The following is a 22608-nucleotide window of genomic DNA, read 5'->3' as shown; positions in this document are numbered from 1 at the left end:
AGTAGCTGTGAAATAAATGTAAAAAGTAGAATTGTTTCCCTCTGAGTAATATATACTGTAGTAGTAGTATAAAATTAAGATATTCAAGTAAAGAAAACATGAAAACAATACTAAATAATAACAAAAACATACGCATACACATCGCAATAACAGTATAACATTTAAAGTTTTTACTCAACAAAAACTGAACATTATGATTTATGATCTTATCTTGATTTTTCTCATCAGTGTTGTTTGACTGTATTTTACAGTCTGTTATTTTGTCCACTTTATATGTACACACACACACATACACCTACACACAGCTCCAGGCACTGTATGAGCAGGGTGAAACTTAACTACTCAGCTAATTAACACAGGCTGAAGGTTCCCCCTCTAATTCCAGCACCTTTAACCTCAACATAAGAACCGGCTACTCGCCAGAAAAACCTCGACACCGGAGCTCCCTGCAGCAAATACAGTTCAGCCGCCTTCATCTACTCAAATATTATGCTATTTGTACTTTTCTATTTATAGTATATCAGGAGACAATACTTTATGAGGAATAGTCGCACATGTATAACCCTGATTTTTTTTCTACATGGATTACATGCATGGCTTTTGCAGCAGAGAGCATGAATTTACTTTTTTAACTTATTTATTTTTACTCCATAAGTTGAGAAACACACTGGCCGTGCTTTTTCTCTCTTTCTCTATTTTCCTCACCCTCTCTTGTCTCTACCCGCCCCTCTGTCTTCCCCCTCCCTCTGTTTATTCTTCTGGCGGTACAACAGGCCCCAGAGCCCAGAGGCAAGTCATGTTCTCAGGGAAACGGCAACTCTCCACAGAGCTGATATCAAAATAGTTTAAAATGTGAATTGTCTGATAGTTCCCAGTGAGTGCAGAGCCGAGCCAAACACTTCCAGATCCCCCTGCCAGCAGAATGTAAACAGAGCCGGGGGCTGGGAGAGAGAGAGAGTGAGAGAGAGAGCGAGTGAACCTGTTGTGTCACAGCAGAGCCCGGTTGGTTTGGTTGGCCGGGACCAAGCTTTCCAAAACTTTTTTTTTTCTTCAAGTTAAAAGTAGTGTGTTGTTTTTGCTCAAAAAGTCAAGGGTCTGCAGGTGTTGACTCTTGATGGGGAAATATTTTGTCAGAGCTAGAATACTGAGATGAACCAGACATCAGCAGAGTTATTTCTTAATGTCCAAAATTAACAACAGTGAGAAAACAATGCTGTATTTTTATCTGAATTATAATTTAAAAAAATGCTTATTCTGGGGTAGAATATGCTGACCATGTAACTGCAGTGTTTATAAGTGCTAAATAGGGTACTTAAAGTGAAAGTTGTGTCCAAAAAGGTAATAACATGATAATAAGACCCAGGAATATGTCATTTACTGTAATTAAAAATACAACAGACACTATATTTGCTCTAAAGAGCCAAAGTCGGTTAAGCTTCCAAAGTTAAAGGGGTAAAATTTGAATTCTCTCATTGATCATCATCACTTTTTTTAATGCATTAACATAAAGATATTTATCAACTGTCTTTCTCTTTACAGTAATTCCCCTTCAAACTGAGTAATATCCATTGGTACTGCATTTGCAGTTCTGGTGTGTAAAGATTCTTTTTGAATCCATAAAGTCTCTCAGAGTGTAGTTATTATAAATGATTGCTCCCTACAGCTCTCGAAAGGTGCACTTATGTGACAGTACGCTGGACCTCTGGACTGTCGTAGAGGGAAATGTAGGGAAACACCTCAGTTAGGTGTTTCCTTAGAGAAACACCCAACAGAGAAGCCATTATAGAGAAGAAAAATGTTCATGGCATTTTATTAAATGTGAAAATGTGTGTGTGGTGTTGTGTGTGTGTGTGTGTGGTGTGTGTGTGTGTGTGTGTGAAAGATTTAAATGAAATTTACAAATGAGTTTGATGACAGGCACCCACTGGAAGAAATGTCATGACCTCGAGGTGTTAATATAAAGTCCTGTATGTGCAAAACCTCAGCCACAGATGAACATCGAACACACACTAAAAACTTCCCTGAACATGGAAAATTCTATTATCTTCACTAGTTTGCTAAAACAAAAATCCATGAAACATAATTTTATTCATTCCATGTGTTTGTGTGTGGAAAATATATAAATGTCTGTATATTTTCAGTGCATTTGTGATTTGTGGGTCTTATTGATGTACTGGAAGATTTAATATTTCTGTGTATTTATGCAAGCAGGCCTGCATGCTGAAAGAAAAACAAATCTTGCATAATGCTTGATTTGCAGCTTCATTTGTTTTCCCGCATGTTTGTTTGCACTGGCATTCAGGACAAGTTTGTCAGGTAGCTGGAGATGCCATCATGTAGTTACACAATGTAATGTATGGAATAAATTATATTATCATCATCATCATCATCATCATGTTTAATGTTTTATTTAACCAGCATATTCTGACTTATTTGTGTTTGTATAGGGATTTTTAAAAATCTATTTGTTTATTTATTGAATGGACATCTGCAAAACTTACTCTTACCTTTTATAAATGTGCTCTTATCATTAACAACATTATATCATAGTTTTATTCCTTTCTTCCTGTGTCATTCCACACTAACAGATTTTTTATATTATTGACAAAGACAGATGGTGCCCACTCTTGCTCAACTGTTTGTTGGTGCATCCAGATACTGGAACGTATCCCACTCATCCTTCTGATTAAATGTCACTCTGTAACACACCTGAATGCAATTTCAAACACAATTTAAGTTGTTTTGCAATGTTTAAAGGTTTAAATGGATGCAACATTTCTGATATTTGACTTTGAAGATAAAATTTAAAAAGATATATATGCAATAAAAAAAAAAGTTCATTAGCACGTCTGCTTGTTGGGGGTTGTGGGCTTTGCCTGAATAAGCACTGGAACTTTCCAGCATTTCTTTTCCTTTTTATTTATTTTTTGTCTGTGTTGTTTTCTCAGTATTGCAATGCATCACTTGACATTACCCAAGCAAGTTTGAGCTGCAGCGCATCAGCTGAAAGCAATTTGGTCCGGAGCGCAGCTGCCAGGCGGATAAGACTTTCCTTCTTTCGTTTACTTTGAAATGTTCCTTTTTTTCAACATCCAAAATACACAAGGCAGCCAAATTGCTGACATGTGTGAGAGGGGCAGCGAGACTCCTGCATTCTTTCATGCCCCACTATGCAAAACTCCACATTGTTTATTTAAAGAACACTGAACACTTTAGCACTATTAAGAAACATGTCATATAGTAAACTAAAGGTTTCCTCTCAGGAAAAATCCCTGTCAGTTTATTTTTCTTTTGCAAAAAGTTATTTTAGTTTTGACTCACAAACTGCCTGCATTCACAATTAAGCAACAGTGTTGTAACACGGCTTGTGTAGCGCAGGACGCTAACAGTCTCGGTAAACCTGGAAGTGGTGTGATTATTTATGTGTTGAGGCGTGGACATGTGAGATGGGAGGACTGGACTGTCTCTGTCTCACTAGCTAGCAGTGACCCAAACAAGAAAACACAAAGAGGACGGAGAGGTGAGAAAAGAAGTCTTTACTTTTAGCTGATTCTTCTGCATTGGCAAGTAAATATATATATAAAAAATATGTAAATAAAAGATATATAGAATATAAAAAAATATATTCAATATACATGTGACAACATTTAAAAAATAAAACATGATTCAATATGGCCTCAACACCTACGGCAATGAAATGTAGCTCTCCCTGTGGCTTATTGTGGACGGCAGACAACAGCAAGAGTTTGCTCCAATGCATGATAGGGTTGAGAGAAAAATTAAAGATGACAAGGGAGGATCGTACTCTGACACACCGTGATCTGAACGGAAAGAAAAGAGCAAGACATAGGGGATGTAAGGTCTGAGAGACACAGACAAGGGAAAAGGGAAAAGCCTGACAAGTAAACCAGGGACGACAGCCAGGAGACAGCCTGTGCGTCAGTGTGGGCGAGGCGGTGGGTGGGAGGAGGGCGTGGAGGGAGGGAGAAAGACTTTCAGAGAGAGAGACGGAGACGAGAGGGCCCGGTTGTGAGTGATAGCCCACCAGGGCCTCAGAGCGGGCCGACACTGGGAACAGCTAACCTACCTTGACATGCGTAGGAAACCCAAAACTCTCTGAGCCCTCTGTCAGATAGGAGCCACCCAGAGGAGACCCGCCACAACTGTGTAGCCCGAGCCCCTGTGTGTCCTTTTTAACTAGCTTTGTTTAGATGAACGCACAGCGGAGGAATGCTTTAGTATACCTTGCAAGAAACCGCAAGCACAACAGCATTAGAGCGACATCAGCTTCCCAGCGCAGTCAACTCTGGCTACTGGCAGGATTATAACTGCTGGGCTGGAGTTCAGTGTGTATGTGTGTGTGTGTGTGTGTATGTGTGTGTGTGAATGCATGTCAGCTGCTCTGTGCACTCTGAGTGTGTATACAGTATGTATGGAAATATACTTTAGTATAAGTCCCTTTGATGGTGTAATACTGTCAGAAAGATAACAGTTGACATGAGTAAAGTGACTCTGAAGTGGGTTTGGGTCATGCTGTAGTTATGACATGATGTTAAAGGAAAGTGTTGAACTTCTGGTGACAAGCAGCAATGATCTAATCATCATCCTTTTGTCAACAAGTTAGAAATCTAAAGCAAAGGTACAGAAGCATCCCCACCGTGCTTGTAAGTGTCACTGTAGGACTCCTGAGGAGAGCTGTAGACCTGAGAGTTGAGACTTGGCTGCCAGAAAGACGTAATTTAAATCAAGCCTTGCAAAGTAAAATCTTTCAAGCTTCAAATTATGACCTCTAAGACAATATGATGCAGGCATTGGAAAACTGCACTATTTATAATAAAAATAAAAATAGTGGGAAATTTAATTATTAGGCCAATGGAAATGCATGGAAAGGACTTGCTATGTAAAAACACTATTAACAGTAAACAATAAAATAGATTTTTCTTGTCTTGCAGTTGGCTTGTGATTTGGACCTGCCTGGGAGGAACAATTGGAATAACACAGTGAGCTGCCAAAGCCTGAAGCACACAAAAGTACAAATTGCGCCGACTGCAATTACAAATGGTTTTAATCAAAATTTGTGGAAAAACTAATTTTACTGACTTTCTAATTTTTGACTTAAAAATACCAATTAACATCAATAATTCAACAGGTCTTTTCATGGATGACACAACAGGAAAAGCATAGGTGTATAAAATAAAATGAATGATGTCTCACTGTCATGACTTACTGGGACGCTTGAACAGAACAGAGACATTGTTATTAGTAACACCTGTGCTCTCCTTACTATGAAAAGTCAAAATGTCGGCAGTGAAAAAGGTTTATACCCAAGCTTTTCTGAGCTCATTTTAGTAGATAGTATAAGAAATATTGGAGTAAAAAAGGATATTAAAAAAAGTAATGGAAGCCAACACCAAAAAAACATAATCATCTAACTATGAAACTGTGTTGTGGCATAAAAGTCCAGACAAAAAAAAGATATTAGTTAACTTTATAAATAAATTTTTGTCTCTACAAGGAGCACAGCAAGACCAGTGCGCACACTGCACTGCGTTAACAAATAAATAAATGGAGAGAATAAGTAAAGGGTGGATCTGCTTATACGTTCCAATTTGGCTATAAGTTCTAATCTATTTGGCTGGGAGAATGAAGAGTGTGATGGGGACTTTTTTGCGGGGGAGAGAGTAGGGAAACACAGTCAGAGATAAAACAAATGACAACAGGGTGAAAGCAAAGACAGGAGAGGAGAGGAGAGGAGAGGAGAGGAGAGGACGGGGAAGAAAAAGGATTGGATGTTGGCACGCAGGGAAAGTCAGTCTGCGGTAGACTTGTAAATAGCCGGAGGGACAGAGGGATGGAGGAATGGAGCTATCAGCAGAGAAGTGATGAAGGTCTGGGATCAGGCCAAGATAAACACAGGCCAGCCCAGAAGGAGCTGCAGCACCACACACACACACACACACATTTACACACAAATACACACACACGTATGAACTTTACTCACACATACACAAACGCACAAACATACAAACATTTAAGGCCACGGGCACTTCATATTCATCATACACCCACACTGAACACATATATACACTCAGTCATGCACACACACACCTGCAGACAAATAAACAGTGTACTGTATGGCTCCCAGACCACAACTCCTTGAGTGTTAAGCTGTGTGACAACAGCCTGAGCTGTCATTTAGACATCTCATTTCATCACATACTTCACATTAGTCCATTTGCTAAGATACCACAGAGTAAACACGCAGTGAAAAGAAATGGCTCGAGTTTTAGAGTTAAACATGTGGAATAAACAGACTCAAGAGTTGAAAAATCCAGTAAAAGAGTAGAGTCATTTAAAACACTGCTGCAGCCCTTAGACTGAAAGAAAAAAACATTTTCTCTGTAATTATCATAAATTGTCAAAGACTAAAATGTAATAATGCGTGGTTGTGTGTGTCTTTTTTTACGTGTGTGGTCATGTGTGTTTATCTGCATGCACATGTGTCAGTGTGTTTCATTGTTTGTTCATGACTGTGTGACTGAGCTTCATTAGTGTGCTATGAAGCGAGAGCTCTCCTGCTCCGTCTTGTCTTTGACCAACTAATACCTTGAGTGAAACGTTAAAATTCACTAAATGTTATCTTAAGCGCGGCATTCAGAGGCGTTTGGCAAAACTGCAGCATGAAAGAGCGGCTGTGAAGCGTGTCTGGCTGGAATGCAAAACACTAGTCATGGTCATCACTCTGTCACCATACAGATTTAGACTTTGAGGACTTATCGTCTGTGTGTGTGTGTGTGTGTGTGTGTGGGTGTGTGGGTGACTTTACTGTTTTGGTTCACTCTCAGCGCTCTCATCAACCTTATTTCCAGCCGGAGGCAGCTGTTTTCAGAGGAAAAAGACTATACGCTACCTGCCCAGCACCAAATGGCAGACAGGCAATGTCAGCGAGCTGCTAGTAAACATAGTTGGTGGAGACCAAAAACAGAGCTAAAAGGAGAGCGAATACCAGATTAACATTTGTTGAGTGGACAGAAACGTCACTGAATCAGAATCGCTTTAATTAGCCAGGTCTGTGCACACATTCAAGGAATTTAACTCCGGTTTATGTTGCACTCAATGTACAAACACAGAATAAGCATAAATAAACAAACAACAAGCTAAACAAAATAGACAGACAACTAGTATGTACAGATATACATATATATAAACGAACAAAAAACAATAACATTTGTAGACTGTAAAGGGCAAAGGATGCTGAAATAAATACTTACATGCAGGTTTCCTTATGTACATGAGGTAGATGGATATGCCAGTATATAGAGTATATACAGTATGCACAGCATGTATTTGAATGATTGTATTTATGTTTTAAGAAAGAAACTGAATTTCCAAAAAACAACAAAACTCTAAATGGATGCTAATATTGCGCCATAATTGCTGGATGTTTAAACAGGCAGCTGTTTGCTAACAGGTTCGCCATATCGACGTAAAAGGTGGTATGTCCTTGTCGTGTCCAGTTCAACCCTAGGTTGGGTAAAAAAAAAAGCCTTAACAATGTCACACTGTCTTTATCACATGGTAAAAGATATATTTCTCCTAATTTATTTCCTAATTATCAACCACATCTCTGACTTTGACAACTAGTGAGATTGCTTAGTTGCAATTTACTTTGCCTCAGTAAGCATATCCATTGATTGTGGCTATTCCATCGCAAAATTCAAGACCCACAAAGACTTGAAGGTAGATGAAGTAAACCCAACAGGTCTGCATGAAATATTTCTCTGCTGAGATGTTCTGTCTCCTGTAAATGTGCCTGCATAGCTCTTCTCAGAAAACAACAAAGATTAAAAACAACGTCTGCAGAGTAAGTGAGCGCATGTGTGTGAGTGTGTTTTTGAAGCTCCCAGATAATTAATCTCCATGAGTGGAGGTTGTGGATGTAGCGGTGGTACTTGTGGCTTGTGGGTGTATGTTTTATACATAGAGCAGCAACCTGCATGGCAGTTCAAAGCCGCCCTGTGCAGTATGAAGGAGATGAGAGGGGACATGAAAGCAGCACTCGACAACATGTACAGCTCTAAAGATCACAGAGTGATGTGGCAAGGAAGGTGCACCAACATAAACAAATCAAACACACCTACATTTTAGAGTTTGTCAAATCAAGTGCACCCATATGTCGGGGGTTCTTGATGGCATGGATGCAGCCGATGCCTCGTGGATTGATCTGTAGTGTTACTGATATAAAAGAAATTCACTGGTAAGGTATTCAAGAAAGTGGAAAATCAAGGTAAATGGCAGCACTTAATTATCTATATATTTATTGATAAAAACATGACTATTAAACATTAGAAATTAGTTTTGAGTCTCCTTGAACTCTGTCTCAAACACATGTTAATTGATCTGGGGGGGGGACCCATCTACCAGCTATGACTGCTGGTGCTCATCACCACTTCAAACATTCACTTTGTTCACTGTCAGGTTCGACATAATAATGGGAATATTGACAGTCGTGTGTTATGAACAAGCGGGGTTGTTTGAGTATTTTAGCGCGTCGGGCTCCCAGGCGGGCTGTAGCTTTGTGAAAGCCCTGTATTGTATTTCTTTCCTGTGCCAGAGCCCGTTTCCTGTGGCGGTGCCGTGTCAAACGATGACCCTCTGCTTCCTGTAAGTCGCATGGAGACGGGCCTGCCACGAGCCCTGGGGCCTCACCGCCAGCCACTGAACAACCTCCAAGCCCCCACTCTGTCTGTCTGTGTGTCTGCTTTCAAGTCATTCAACACCTTGCCCTTTTTGGATCTCACTTTTTCCCCCGTTACCTCCCTTTAACCCTCGCTTGTTTTATTTAACTCTTTTAACCCTCATATCTCTTCCCCTACTTTATTTTTGTTATTTGCCACCTCCTCTCCTCCATGTTTCCCTCTCTCCACACCTCCTTTCCTCTTTGCATCCCTTCTTCCCTCCTCCCTTTGTCCAACTGTCCAGGTCAGAAGAGGGTCTGTCAGACATTTCCTGTGCAGGCCGCAGGTCCAGACCACACCTTGTGAGGGGGATTTCTGCAACTACTGTCAGTGACGCCCTATAGAAACACGGAGACATGCACGCTCATGTCTGCATAAATATATACATGGAGCTACTGTACACACTGAGATGTATGGTTGTTTTTGGCGATAAGCTGTGACTGTGCACTGTTGAACTTTGCCGTCTGTAAGATTAAAAGAAACTTGTGGGAAAAAATGTTGAAAACACGCAGTATAGAAAGACACATTCAACAGGAACTATATCACTGTTCCATCTAGAATAAGCAAAAACAAAAAAGCTCAAAGTGTATTTTTACATATTCGGAATAAAATCACAGTGACTGTCCGCAGATAGATGTTGACCTCCCTTATAAGTCAAGCTCTTGTGTTTTTGTGCACTGAAACAAGACGTTTTTACATCATATGCAAACACCCTAGGGCCACATCTCTGCTTTTGAGTATGAGAAAGCTGTCAAACCAGGCATTACTATTGGTCCCTAAAGAAATCAACCACATGGCAGGGGTTAAAGACTGACATCTGAAGTGGAACAAGTCAAATCACAGCTTCTACGACTAGTATAGTTTGAAACAGCTGATATGTGAAACAGAATTTGAGCTTTTATGGTAACCCCCTCACCACATTATAGAGTAACTTTGATCTTGGACAATGTCCCGGCGGTGCGTGAGAGCGATTGTGTGTGCACATTGGCACAGTCCCGCTATGTTCCACACACCAGCATGTCTTTGAATTGGCTTCTCATCTCCTTCCATTCAAGGTCATGAGTGTGCCGGCGCACGTGTGCCGTCAGCAATAACATACTTTACTGTGCATCTCCGAAATGACTCCTCCAGTCGTCTTCCAGTCCAGGTCAGAGGCAGGAAGTGAGTTGGGAGAAAAGGAGGAAGCAGAAGCAGCTCCCTTTGGCTGCAGGTAGTGACCCTCAACCTTGACCTCCAACCTCAGCCTCCATCAGTCTGACAATACACACTCTGACAAAACACAGATGTGCAGACACAGTGGTGTTGCCTAATTCACACATACTGAAGGAACTGTGTCTGGCAGCTTGTAAATATATATAAATCTTTTCATTCTGTGTTCAGGCAACCAGGTATTTAATAGATGTAAACTTAAATAAAAGACATTCACATCCAGAATGATAATTTATCTCTTTTTTTCTTTATTTGACAACAATAATAACAGCATGTTGTATTTGTTCACTCATTACATTTACAGAAGTGGTCAGGAAAGCTGTATGGAGCATGGAGCTGCATGGAATTTGTTCACATAATCATCCATCCTGCCTTCCTTTCTCAAACCATTGATGACACTTGAGGTACCGCTGATGAAGAGACTGTTAGGTCATGAGCCCTGTCCAAAACCAACCCTCAGACCATACACAGATAAAGTGCCAAAACCAGCATCCTTTAATGCTGATGTCTGAGCCTGAGGGATTTTAACCTTGATGTGTATCATTGATGTGAGAGTGGTCACACGTAGTCTAGCAGTTTTTGGACAGAGCGCATGGCTTTAAAAAGGTGTCTGACTTTCTGGAGCTGCCTCACCAGTTCCAGAAGAAAAACTTGCTGCCATGTTTGGAAGGCTCCAGTTTGCCCTCGATGACTGCGTTGGGCTCAGGGCGTGGTCTAGAATGGTAAGGGTTCTCAGGAAGGGGCCGCGAGGTCGACACTTTGGTCACCTATGACAGAAAAGAAGCATTCACATTATGACAGACAGACTAAGTGTTAACACACTGAAATAACAGAGTCCTGCAAGGATGTTGTGGTGGACGTGCTTCGTCTTAATGATGAAAACTGAAACAACAAATACACTATGGCATTACATTGGAATTGTACAACACATATATTTTGCCAATATCTGACAAGTCTGGTAAAATCTGTGAGATCTGTGAGGGTTTAAAACCATCAATAATCATCAATATTTTCTTGGAATTAAATGAATCCTTGCATGTAAACTCTGAGCACCACAAAGATGTATGGACACGAGTTGACATTCATCATATTCCCTGAACTGCTGAAACCTTGTCTATTTCTCCCATTCTCCTCTCCCTCCTGCAGTACTTCCCTTACATCATGATTTACATCCGCTCTTCTTCATCCTGCTCATCCCTCATACTGTCCCCCGGCCCTTACCTCCTTTGCACTTTCTGTATGACTTCGGGGTCAGGTCTGTCTTTCTTTTACTCTTTCCCACTTGTTCCTCACATGTTTTTGTCTTTCTCCCAGCCTAACGTGATGTCTCTCTTTCTTCTCAATTGCCACAATTACCAACTCCCACCATCTTAATCGTTAGTAACTCTTTTCATTTCAAGTCTTTTCATTTGTTATGTGGCTGAGCAACCAGAAAAACAGTCAAGCTGGTAATTTTCAGAGTAAGTCAGATTTCTGTTCTTTTGTTTCCCTGCTCGTGTTATTTGATTCCATGAACAACAGCCCTGCCTGGCAAGTGCAAAATGGCCTGAAAGTTGATTACAGCCATTCACACTTTCCCAGGCTGACATAAGTGTCTTTTCAAAATTTACAGAAATAAAAATGTCCAAAAAAGCTATTGTCAAGATCAGTTTTTGTTCTTGTTTTGATTGCTGCTACCTAATTAGTGCTTGTAGGTGAGTTATGCATGCCCCTTGAAAATGGCAATTTTATGAAAAAAAAAAACATAAAATACATGATTTGGCTGCTCAAAACTGTAGCCGAATGTGACTACAACGCAGATGCAATCAGAGCCTCTTGCACAGCGCACAATCAGCAAGAATAGAGCCCATCAACAAAGCTGCTCACACTGAGTGCACAGTCAGTCCCTCACAAGTCTCACCTTAGACAGTTCTCCCAGATCAGGTCTCTCCCATCCCAGCTTATCAAGGACGCAGTTGTCGAAAGCTTGCTGCTGCTGACGGCAACGGCGCAGTTCTAGCAAGTTTGAATAATCCAGACAGGTCCAGTACTCCGTGAAGGACTCCGCACAGTTTCCCTTGATTTGCCTACAAGGAACAGCGCATAAAGAGATTTAGAATAACAGTGAAATACAATAATCAATACCAGAACAATATTAAAACAGTCCTTTAAAAAATGTTTATACATATAGTGACATAGGAGAGGGAACAAAAGCAATACTTTAAAATGATATAATATAGGAATTTCTAAATAAATGTGCCTGAACTGCTCCGATTCAAAGTTCACACTCCAACCATGTCAAGAACTTATATTAAATTGTGGTTTATGACTATTCAGTTCCCACAAGATTGCTGAGGTTTCCATAATAAGAACTGTCTCAACTGGTCATGTGAACGAAGTGCTCCTAAAGGTGGCTGGCAGTTGCCAGAAGCACCTAAGAATCAAACCAGGTCCCGGGTGCAATTACAACTTTTCTCAAATCTTTCCCCATTATAATAATTACAGGTATTGCTCTTTCACAGTAACTCTCAGTTTAACTTTGAGGTCAGAGTGTCGGTTGTTTGTTTCGGCTTTAGAATTAGAGGTCATGTGTTTTTGTCAGAACCAGAAACACAAGCTGTTTGAGACGCACACACAAAAGCACCTTAGTTACTGCATGGGCATGAGGGTATAACCAAAGCTCAGTCCAAAACGTTCAGTAAACACAGACGCAGCAGTTGGGAGTGAAAAACCCCAGACCACTTCCTCAAACAGCCCCCAGGGGCACTTTTATAGACACAATACACTCTCTAGTACTCTGTACTTACGTTTTTCATGTTTTTAAAACACTTTTCCTACTAGTCATTGTTTTAGATAAGAAGCAGAGAAAAATTAAGTATGACAAATGACAATGACAGAGTTATATACATCATACTTACTAAAAAAAAAAAAACACTACAACAAAATAAAAGATAAACAAATCCACAAAAATAAAAAACCCTTTTTATGAAATGAAAATGAATATAAAGTGAAGTGAAGATAAAAACACTTGGTGTTGCATGGTTGTGGGAACTATATGCTGTCACACTGCCGTGCAGTCAAATCCTTTTGGACACACGTGTTTTAGTAATGAATATAAATGTCTCTCTTTGTCCTGTGGTTCGCTTGCTCGGGTATAGGGCTGCACAGCTATGATAAAAAAAGACAGGAAAATAGACCTAGCCATTTTGGTTGCAAAAATAATGGTATTAGTAAATTAGAAAAAGTATAAGCCAATATGTTTTGCAATAGGTACATAAGTTGATTTTTTTACTCTGCTTGGTATGTAACAAATAGGTGATATGATCAACGATGCTGAATACAATTCTGATAACAAATGGGATCAAGTTTTGAAATGCGCTTCAGCATTGTGAATTTTCAGTTAATACAGACTACTAGTAGTTGTTTGTGAAATGAAAAAAGAAATTAGAACATTTTAAAAGCTTTTCCGGAATAAATACTGACTCGATAAGATAATACAAATGATCCAAAAATATACACAGCTGTAAGATTAGAACTCTGACAGAGTACAATGACACAATGGAAAATAACTTCTGAGACATCTGGCAACATCCCAGGAAAGTTGAAGTAAGTGAAAGTTTGACCAGTCTGTTTAGGGTATTTCTGCTTTTCTCACCCATAGCCTCACCTGCTGTGCAGAGTTTGATTCTTGTCTCCATGTGTCAAAAATCCTTCATCTTGATTTTACGTTTCTTTTTTTAAACTCAATCATGCATCCTTCCCTCCATTACACTATTAAAAGAATAGTGAAGAATATCAAGGACACCATATGCACCATTTTCACCCTGAATTTCTTACATATCTTGTAGATGATTAGAAAATCAGCAGACCAATTAAGGTTCAGTGCATGGAAATTAATGGAGGACTAATGTGTTCTAAACATCCATCTCAAGTTTGGGCATGAATGAACAAGTTATCTTAAACCCCATTCTCTTTTTTCACCTCCATCCCACATGGCGCACTGGAATAATTATCACAAACTTTGTCTTACATCACTAGTGTCAAATTGCTATTCAATCTACTTGGCGAGGCATCTGCATCCCACTTCCACCAAAAGCCATGAAAAGGAACGCTTAACGGGAGAAGTTACAGAAGAAAGCAGACATCCCAACTCTGCAATCGTATTTTGGTGTCAAGTGTAACCCCTGGAAGAATAACTGCAGTATTTGGGACCTCAGACCACATTTTCTGCCCACATGTCCAACACAGAGGTAGAAATGCAAACTCTTGACCGCAAACCTCTTTTAACCAGGATTCCACACAGACTCTCAAACTCATATAACCCATATCTTTAATCACATGCTGACCAAAAGCACAATATTCAACATTCACACAACTGTAGCAGCCTTCATCTCCAAAAATGTAGAGATTCTGCCTAATCACTAGAGTTCTAGTCTTTATTAACTGTATTGAGTCTCTAGGGGAAAAAAACCCTTCTTAGAGGATCCTTTCAGACAGTCGTGAATTTAGCACCAAAAAGATATAAAACCCTGAATGTGAGTTACCTGAAGAAGTTGAGCGCACACTCGTTGACTTTCCTCCCTTCGTCTAGACACTTTCTGGGGTCTTTCTCCTCCCAGCGGCAGAGCATGAACTCTTTGTTGGGTTTGTCACACTGGGAGCCATAATGGTGAGCAGCAGCCTTTAACACAGCAGATGACACTTTGATCTGGAAAGAAACAAGGACAGAAACATGGGAAACAATGAGAATGGTTTTAAAATACTTACCAAATAAAGAGATACACTAAGATATATATTTTAATTTCTCGAGGCACAGGATTATTTTTGTGTAGTTATTTAATCAAGTAGTGTAAAAAAAAATGTGTTGGATCCAAGATGGATAATTTTAATATTCATCTAGTATGCAGAAAGAATTGTAGCCATGTTTTATGTCTTACTTTAAAAGGCCCTTCTATGGACAGGCATTGGAAATTATCTGTAGCTACAAATGCTGTAATACATTTTACTGCAAATTAATTTTCTATGTAAACTGTATCTGTCCTTATCAAATAAACATGAAATTAAATGAAGCACTGGGAGTGGCTGGAAACTATCAGGATAATTCTGATGCTCACAAATTGTCATCTTTACCCAACAGGTTTTATATTGTTTACTAAACTTGTGTATTAAAAAAAGAAACACAGGCTTTGTGATTCAAGAGGCAGCTATGAGGTCTGAGCTATTTCTTGAAGGACAACCATTTATTCCTGTCCAGCATTTCTGTAAATGATCAACAACAGTCCTCCTGTTGCCAGGTGTGTGAACTGTATCGATCTCCATCCACCACAGAACTATCTGTATGATTTCTCATTAGAAGAAAACAACTATTTGGGAGGTCCTTGGCAATACAACACTCAGTTATACTTCAAAACATCAGTATGAAGTTGAGAGTGGGGAGGTAAAGGCGTTGTGCACTAAAGTGTAACAAGTGCACAGTTTAAAAGAAACGTATTGTCTGTTATGTCCTTGATGGTGATGTATTATTGCTGCCAGCTAACACCTGACCTCCAAGGACAAGTTCAAAGTACCTAATATCACCGCTGCTGGCAGAAACCGGCCGCAGCTTTGTTTTGAGGCAGCCAATGTAAATTAACTAAAGCTAAACTGAAGATGTGGCGTTAATTCAGACTGTAACGAGTGCCTGCATATTGTGATGTCTCTCTATTTAATGCTGCCACGGCGGAAAGCATACAGAAACCGCAATTCCCAACCTCGACTGCATTCAGAAGTATATGCCAACAGACCTTTTAGCGATGCATGTTATTTAACTAACTTCCACCATTGTGAATGCAGGTCAAATAACGCCAGTGGCAGAAGTTAGAAGCTACTGAGAATACCTTGAACCATTAGATAACGTTAGCCAGCTCGTTAGCCATCCCGCTCTGCTCTTTACTATTTCTCCTTCAAGCTACAACAACAACGGCTCACCTCGTCCACGCTCAGCTCCTGCAGCGAGGGAACTTCCAGTGTGGACATGGCTGCGTGTCTGTACAACAAAAACGACCGCAGAGAATCAAATACCGCTGCTGAAACACATTCAAGGTCCTCGTCTGGCTCCCGGACGGACGACGAGGCCGCGGGAAGGTCAGCTCGATTTGCTGCGACAGCGCCGCCGCTGTCAGCTGAGAGGCGCGTTCTGATGACGTGAGCGAGAGAGCCGCATGCGCACTGAAGGAGTTGTAAAATATCTTTATTAATATTAATATATATATCTATATTAATATTTTTTTTTTTTAACGCGGATGAACTTTGTGTTTTTGTTGTGTCAAGTTTAATTTATAAACTGTTCCAATGACAAAACTGTAACGAAGGGTCCGTTGGTCTTCGTAACGGTTTAACCTGCAGCCTCCCGCTTTGGCTCTCCGTTGCCGCGTTGCCATGGTGACAGTACACTTCCAGTCCAGTCGATGTTAGGTCCGAGGTTTGTTCATTTTTAGAAGAAATAGTGCTAGCAAGTCCATTTGTTGATGGAGCTCATCGGAAGCAGTTACAAAGGAGACACCAAAAATGGCAGGTAAATGAATGTCTGTTCCCTAAAGCTAAAAACTGCAGGACACACACAACCAAACCGTTGATTTAAGTTGAGAAAACTGTGTGTGACCATTATCCTCTCTCCCTCAGGATGCATGGAAAAGGAGAGTACACATTCCCCACAGAGACCAAGTATGTGGGAGAGATGAAAGATGGCATGTTTCATGGCAAAGGAGTGCTACACTTTCCAAATGGAAGTAAATATGAGGCCACCTGGGAAAACGGCATAGCTAAACAGGTGAGGAGTTATGTGTGTGTGTGTGTGTGTGTGTCCCTGCATGCATGTCAGGATATATGCATCTACATGCATGACTGTGTGTTTCACATTGGTTATAGTCGATATTACATCTGGTCCCTTTTAGCAATCACTCACCGTTATTGTCGTAGTTATTAGGTTTCTCTCCTTTTTCCCTGCATGAAGCTACGGTCTCTCTCCTGCTCTGATGCAATCGTTCATGGGCTTTTGCCACAACAGCGATCACTCCAATTATTATCATCATTTCAGCTGCGGTTCATTTGAAATGATAGCAACTCTAAACCATGACTAACCTTGGCCCAGACTACCCTGCACCTGCATCCATGCCATCCCAAGCAAAGCTACTTCCATTCAAAACAGACCTGAACCATCCCATAAACTCGGAAAATCAAACTCTGGGAATTATATCTGGTACTTCTGATACTTCTTCCTTCAAACATGATTCTTAACATTGTAATTGAGGGTTCCCAAACGTATAGATTCTTTCCTATTTTATTTTATATTCACCAGATTAAACAAGCATTTTAAAGGGCCGTCCTGAAGGGTTGAAATCCACTTTATGTTAACGTAGAAGAAACTCTAAAAATATACTAATATAATAAATGTTTTATTAGAAGTCTTGTGGTTGAAGGGTAAATGTCACTGCCACTGCTTTATTTTAAACTCAGCTGCGCCTGTGAAACAACAACAAACATGAAATGAACAGTAACCTCAAATTATATCTGGTGCAGGTTAATAGCAGAATAGCATAGCAGGACAAACACAGATGTAATTAGAAACATTAATCAAGGCTGCATAAGAGTTGTAAAACAGTACAACAGCTGAAGCATTGTTAATGTTATTAGTTAAACCGGTTCTTCTACTGTCTAAATATGTGCTGTGAAGAAAGGTCTACAGAGAAGACAATGCTATATCTAGCATATGTCTAGCACACTGGTTGCAACCTATCATTCAAAATTTAAATGTAAAAATAATGTGGGACTGCTCTTCTCTTCGTTTTTTATTTTATTTGTATTTGATCCATCACCAAATATGCACTCCTCCGAAATTACCGAAATAAAAATAAGAATTAATGCACTTTCCTGATTGCAGACCATATTGTTGATATTGAAGTGAAAATGTTGATATGCATCCAAATTCTGCTAAATTACTGAACAGTTTATGTTTATTTTTCATTCCCAGTAACAATTGTATTATTCCCCAGAAACACACACATACATACACACTGCGTGTCAGTTCACCCAAAATACCAAAAGACATATTTTTCCACTTTTCCACTCTGATACTGGTATACAGTATATCTGTGCGGGCAGTTCTGGTTTTATCTGCTGAGGTTTTGAGATAGCCATCTCTGAGATTTCTGCCTTAACACAAAGACAATGGAAGACAATTTAAATTCTTTTGTGGTGCTTAAAGTACTGAAAAGTGACATTTGAAAACCTCAACAGCAACTTATCTTTCCAGAAACCATGTCTGGGGTACATACTGCAGGATAACTGCCAGACCCCACTTTCAATTGTTTTCACTGGAACTACTTTTTGTCAAAGAAATAGACCCAAGGAAAACTGTCAAAAGTGAGACTGTGAATTAACTTGAGTAACATTATTCCAGCTGTTGAGTTATCACTGTTTTGAGACACCACTAGAGGTTAGTGGAAAATTAAGTCTTGTTTTGCTTTTGGGAAATGTGGGTGAAGTTTAACCTATGACATTATACTGAGAATGATTTAATCACTGAACTTCCTCACCAGGGGTCACTGACCTTTGCCGATGGTCTGCAGTACCAGGAGACGGACTGGGACTACTGCGATGGTTATGACAGGCGTTTCTACAGTGAGAGGTGCAATGGACTCAGACCTGCAGGTTGGAATTCATGTATTTGCTTTATGTATTTGCTCATTCACTGCGCTTTCTCCTTTATCCTACTACCAAACTCACATTTTCAGAAAGAAAACACTGTTAATAAGAGAGATTGGGAACAATTTGTGAGTCAGAGGAGCAACACTGCCATTAACTTGACAAGCATGTGTTCTACAGATCCAAAAAACAAACACAAAAAAGCTTCTAATCATAACTTCTCTATATGACAGAATACTTCTCTTGCATTGTACTAAATGCCTGTCTCACAAAGCTTCTGTTAGTAGTTGTAAACCACAGTAAACTGTTCATACAGGAGAATCTCAGCTAACTGATCTGCATCCGCCACGCGTCATTCCTGATGGATGTTACGATTGTGGAGATGGTTTCTATGACCCCAAAACCAGAGTCATCACTTCTCACACTGGCAGGTTCCTCAGGAATGCAGGTGAGACATATAATATCCTGTTATTTTCACTGCTGTAGCCCTGTGACACAACAAATGAACAAAACTCACTGTGATTCATAATAATAATCCTTTGCTACTAAATCATGGATAGCTTGCAACTTGGACATGTTTTGTGAACTGTGTGCTGGCTACGACGTGACCAGTAGGGATTATTTGCTGCATTCCTCGATCCAGAAATGAAACAGGGATAACTGACATGTTCACAACATCTCTATCGTGATCAAAATCATACCTCCTTGTCTCTTATTTCAGTCTACTTTGTGCACATTTTTTCCACTAATTTGATGCCAAACTGGCTCCATCTGAGTGTTGAATAATATCCAGGCGTCTTTGTGCCTGTAGTGCCAAGAAAAATAATAAAGATTAAAGTCAAGAGCAAACACAAATTATGCAAAGTTTTACGTGCATTGAAGCACCTTGTCAGTGATAGATTGCTGTATGTTAAATGTGTTTATATAGAAACTTAATAAAGCAGCATTGCTTGTTTGCATAATTGATCAAAGTTCCAGTAATCATGTTGCTATTGATTTAACCAATGTTTCCAATTGTTGTTTGATATAATTGAACTAGTCAAGGAAAGAAATGCCAACTACTTCCTACACCTCAATATGATTCAAGAGTTAAAAGGCATACAATCAGCCAAATTAGTACTGAGGGGATCATTGCTACTGTCTTGTTATACAACATAGTAGCTCTGTGTAAAATTATGTCTACTTTTCAACAACTTTTCTGAAAACAGGCCACAGAAAAAGCCTTACTGAAAATACTTTGAAACACACTAAAGCTCTTGTACTGAATTTGTCTCAGGCTGGACCCTTTTGTCTTTGCCCATTTTTGAATAACTGCATCTCTGAAAGCATACAGTGCAGCCATATGGGAAGGATTTGATAACAATGAACCTATGAAGTGATGTTAAATGGATTATCCCTGGATTCTCTGATGGAAGATTATTGCTACAAGTCATCTGATAAGCATGCTTCTATACGCTATTGCAGTCATTTCAAACGTTCGTTTTTTCTTTTCTTATTTGTCAAAAGTGGAAAATTCAAGACACATTTTTCCACTGAGCAAGTGCCCAGTTTCAGAACTCCTGATTTGAAGTGAATGCAGTCTGTCAGGTGTCCAGATAGGAATTCCCAAATTCTGACATCCTCTGCTCGTCATGTCTCCCATGATTTTACATCACTAGACAATGTTGTGAATTAGGCAGTGGGTTATGAATGCAGTTTTTGAATGCAAGGCTTTTGGCTCACTAAGGTTTAGTCCAGTTTTATTGCTCCAAAGGTGCACAGCATTTTTTATTGGACACATGCTGTACAGTCCCTGAACACAGCTTTAGTCACAGCTTCATGCATTGGCATTTTGTACAAGCTCTCTGGACTCTGTAACTTTGCTCTTACCGTTTTATTTTGTAAGTGAATTTGACTCTTTTTAACCTTACAAATGCAGACAAGTGTCAAAATGTGATTCCTGGCTGACGTTACACTGTGACACGAGCTCCCTGTGGTATAAATGTATTGGGAAGATTATTTGTATTCAGATGAGCTACTTACAACACAATACAGATTAGTTCCACAAGCACACACATCTCATTTACATTTATGTAGAGACAGAGGGAAACAGGGGAGAAGATCCACAGCCTCACCAGATGTCATCAGCATGCGTAAGAGGACAAAAATATGTTTTGAGATTCCTTCCTTGATGCGGGTTGTTCATCATCATTATAGCTCTGGTATTGATCAGTGGAGTGGCGGAGAGAGAGATAGATAGAGGGAGAGAACAAGAGAGGATGAGAAGGAAAGATTTTTTGGGAGATGAAAAAGAAGAGGAACTGAGCACTTTCCAACAATAGTCTGACTCTGTTTTGATTTAAGTAAATATGGAGTCAGACAGGAACTATTCAATTGATGTGTGCCTTTTTATGCAAGTGTGGAGAGGTGTGTGGCTTATGCTACATATCACATACACTACTTACGCCTCCAGTATTCGTGCTCCCCCTTCTCGTCCTAGTATACAATTCTTGAGAAGAATGCCCCTGTATCCTGCATGGATTTATTTTCCAACCCTGGGAGGTGAAGGCACATTTGTCAGAGTGGGTGTGAAGACAGAATTTATTGCCTCATGGCTTCCGCCCAGGATGAGGACTGCGAGGATGATGGGACACAGGGAAGGCCCACCCTCCCAGAGGGGACGCTGGCTGCAGCAAGGAAAGAGGAAGGAGCTCCCCATGTAGCTGTTACAACTGGTGGATGTAGGACAAAGAGGGACTGAGACAATGCCTCATATCTAGAAAAGTTGCAAAAATGACCCGTATGGAAGTGGTTTAAAATGGAGATGATTTACCCTTTTTACCCCCAACACCGTTGCTAGGAAATATCAGACTAAACTTTACTTGCTAGCCAAAACTGACCTATTGCAAAAGTCCTGCCCTCCTTAGTTACTGTTGCTAACTTGGACAAACAGTCCTTCTTGGCACAGTGCCAAGTAGCAAAACAATAGGATCTGTTGCTAATATTCCCCAAGAGGTTAAAGATTATTTTTGGAGTTGAACCGATTTCTTGTCATCAAGGAACTGCCGATACGCCTGGAGGGATGTGTGGAGAATACTGGTGCACCATATTGAAATATATGATGATAGAGGAAACAGAGGGTGGTGAGAGTAAGTGTGTCACTTGGGATTTTTAAGTGGGAAGCTCCCGTCATAGATGTATCCGAAGGGTCCAAAAGTAAGCTGAAACAATAACTCTCAACATTACCTTATAGAATGTATTAAAAATTGAAGGCTAATAATTTGTTATTTCACAAAAGGGATGGATGTAGCTCAGGTGGTCAAGCAGGTCGGCCTTAGGGTCGGTGGTTTGTTCCACATGTCGAAGTATCTGCGGGCAAGACAGCGAGCCCCAAACTGCTCCTCGACACACTAGTCAGTTTGGATAACAGCATTTGCCAAATAGATGTAACTCAAGCAACCCTCTTCATAACTGACTCAGATTCTAATTGATCCACTCAACAAGTCCTTCAAAAACACATCACAAATGTACTCTTTACTCACTGGTTCTGGGCAAGGATCAGGATGCATTTACATGGATTAGAAGAGTCCTCACTGGGCGTTGACCAATATGAGAAAAGGGAGCAGTCTCGAGATGACAAGTGCCTTCCTTCACTGACACATGAACCTGCGACTGGACTGACATTGGACTGACATGATCGTTGCTTCCTGTCTTCTTGTTTAGCAGAAAATTGTATTGAAAGAAAATTTCCATCATCAGTCACATCTCTTTTCTGATTTAATTTAAGGAAAGAAAAACCATTCACTCACAGACTTCTGCTTTATTTCATGAATACAATTTGAATTTTAAGTAGCTGCTCATTACAGTTTACAGCATTTGAGTAGTCAGCCAAGGAATCAGACAGGTCATGGATACAAGGTCTTCTCCTTAATGCACAGAAGATGGAAAGAAAGGATTGTCTGTGTGTGTGTGTGTGTGTGTGTGTGTGTGTGTGTGTGTGTGTGTGTGTCAGTGATGAGTG

The 22608-nt window shown here is 40.1% G+C and overlaps 2 protein-coding genes across 2 annotated transcripts in view; one reads left to right on the top strand and one right to left on the bottom strand.

The window, feature by feature from the left end:
- Nucleotides 1-10175: 10175 nt before the first annotated feature.
- Nucleotides 10176-16120, bottom strand: ndufa8 (NADH:ubiquinone oxidoreductase subunit A8). Its single transcript, XM_035668332.1, has 4 exons — nucleotides 15894-16120; nucleotides 14471-14634; nucleotides 11848-12013; nucleotides 10176-10714 (listed from the first exon to the last, which is right to left on the bottom strand). Exons 1-4 carry the CDS (start codon nucleotides 15939-15941, stop codon nucleotides 10577-10579), a joined length of 516 nt encoding a protein of 171 aa, XP_035524225.1. The 5' UTR covers nucleotides 15942-16120; the 3' UTR covers nucleotides 10176-10576.
- A 297-nt stretch (nucleotides 16121-16417) lies between these two features.
- Nucleotides 16418-22608, top strand: part of morn5 (MORN repeat containing 5) — a 10491-nt gene continuing 4300 nt past the window's right edge. The window contains exons 1-4 of the mRNA XM_035667526.1: nucleotides 16418-16479; nucleotides 16587-16734; nucleotides 18503-18614; nucleotides 18925-19056. Of these exons, the coding sequence (XP_035523419.1) occupies nucleotides 16433-16479; nucleotides 16587-16734; nucleotides 18503-18614; nucleotides 18925-19056 (439 nt within the window). The 5' untranslated portion in view covers nucleotides 16418-16432. The remainder of the gene's footprint in view (nucleotides 16480-16586; nucleotides 16735-18502; nucleotides 18615-18924; nucleotides 19057-22608) is intronic.

This window comes from Morone saxatilis, unplaced genomic scaffold (assembly GCF_004916995.1).
Source record: "Morone saxatilis isolate NCDOM2014 unplaced genomic scaffold, NCSU_SB_2.0 Contig21, whole genome shotgun sequence".
Taxonomy (NCBI): Eukaryota; Metazoa; Chordata; class Actinopteri; family Moronidae; genus Morone; species Morone saxatilis.
The sequence above is the reverse complement of the archived record's forward strand: the minus strand, read 5'-3'. Positions and strand labels throughout refer to the sequence as shown.

Coding starts and splice junctions, on each gene's coding strand:
- ndufa8 (XM_035668332.1), bottom strand. CDS start 15,941: ATGTCCACACTGGAAGTTCCCTCGCTGCAGGAGCTGAGCGTGGACGAG. Junction 12,014..14,470: donor TGTGCGCTCAACTTCTTCAG/GTAACTCACATT, acceptor TGTTCCTTGTAG/GCAAATCAAGGGAAACTGTG. Junction 10,715..11,847: donor ATCTGGGAGAACTGTCTAAG/GTGAGACTTGTG, acceptor TTTCTGTCATAG/GTGACCAAAGTGTCGACCTC.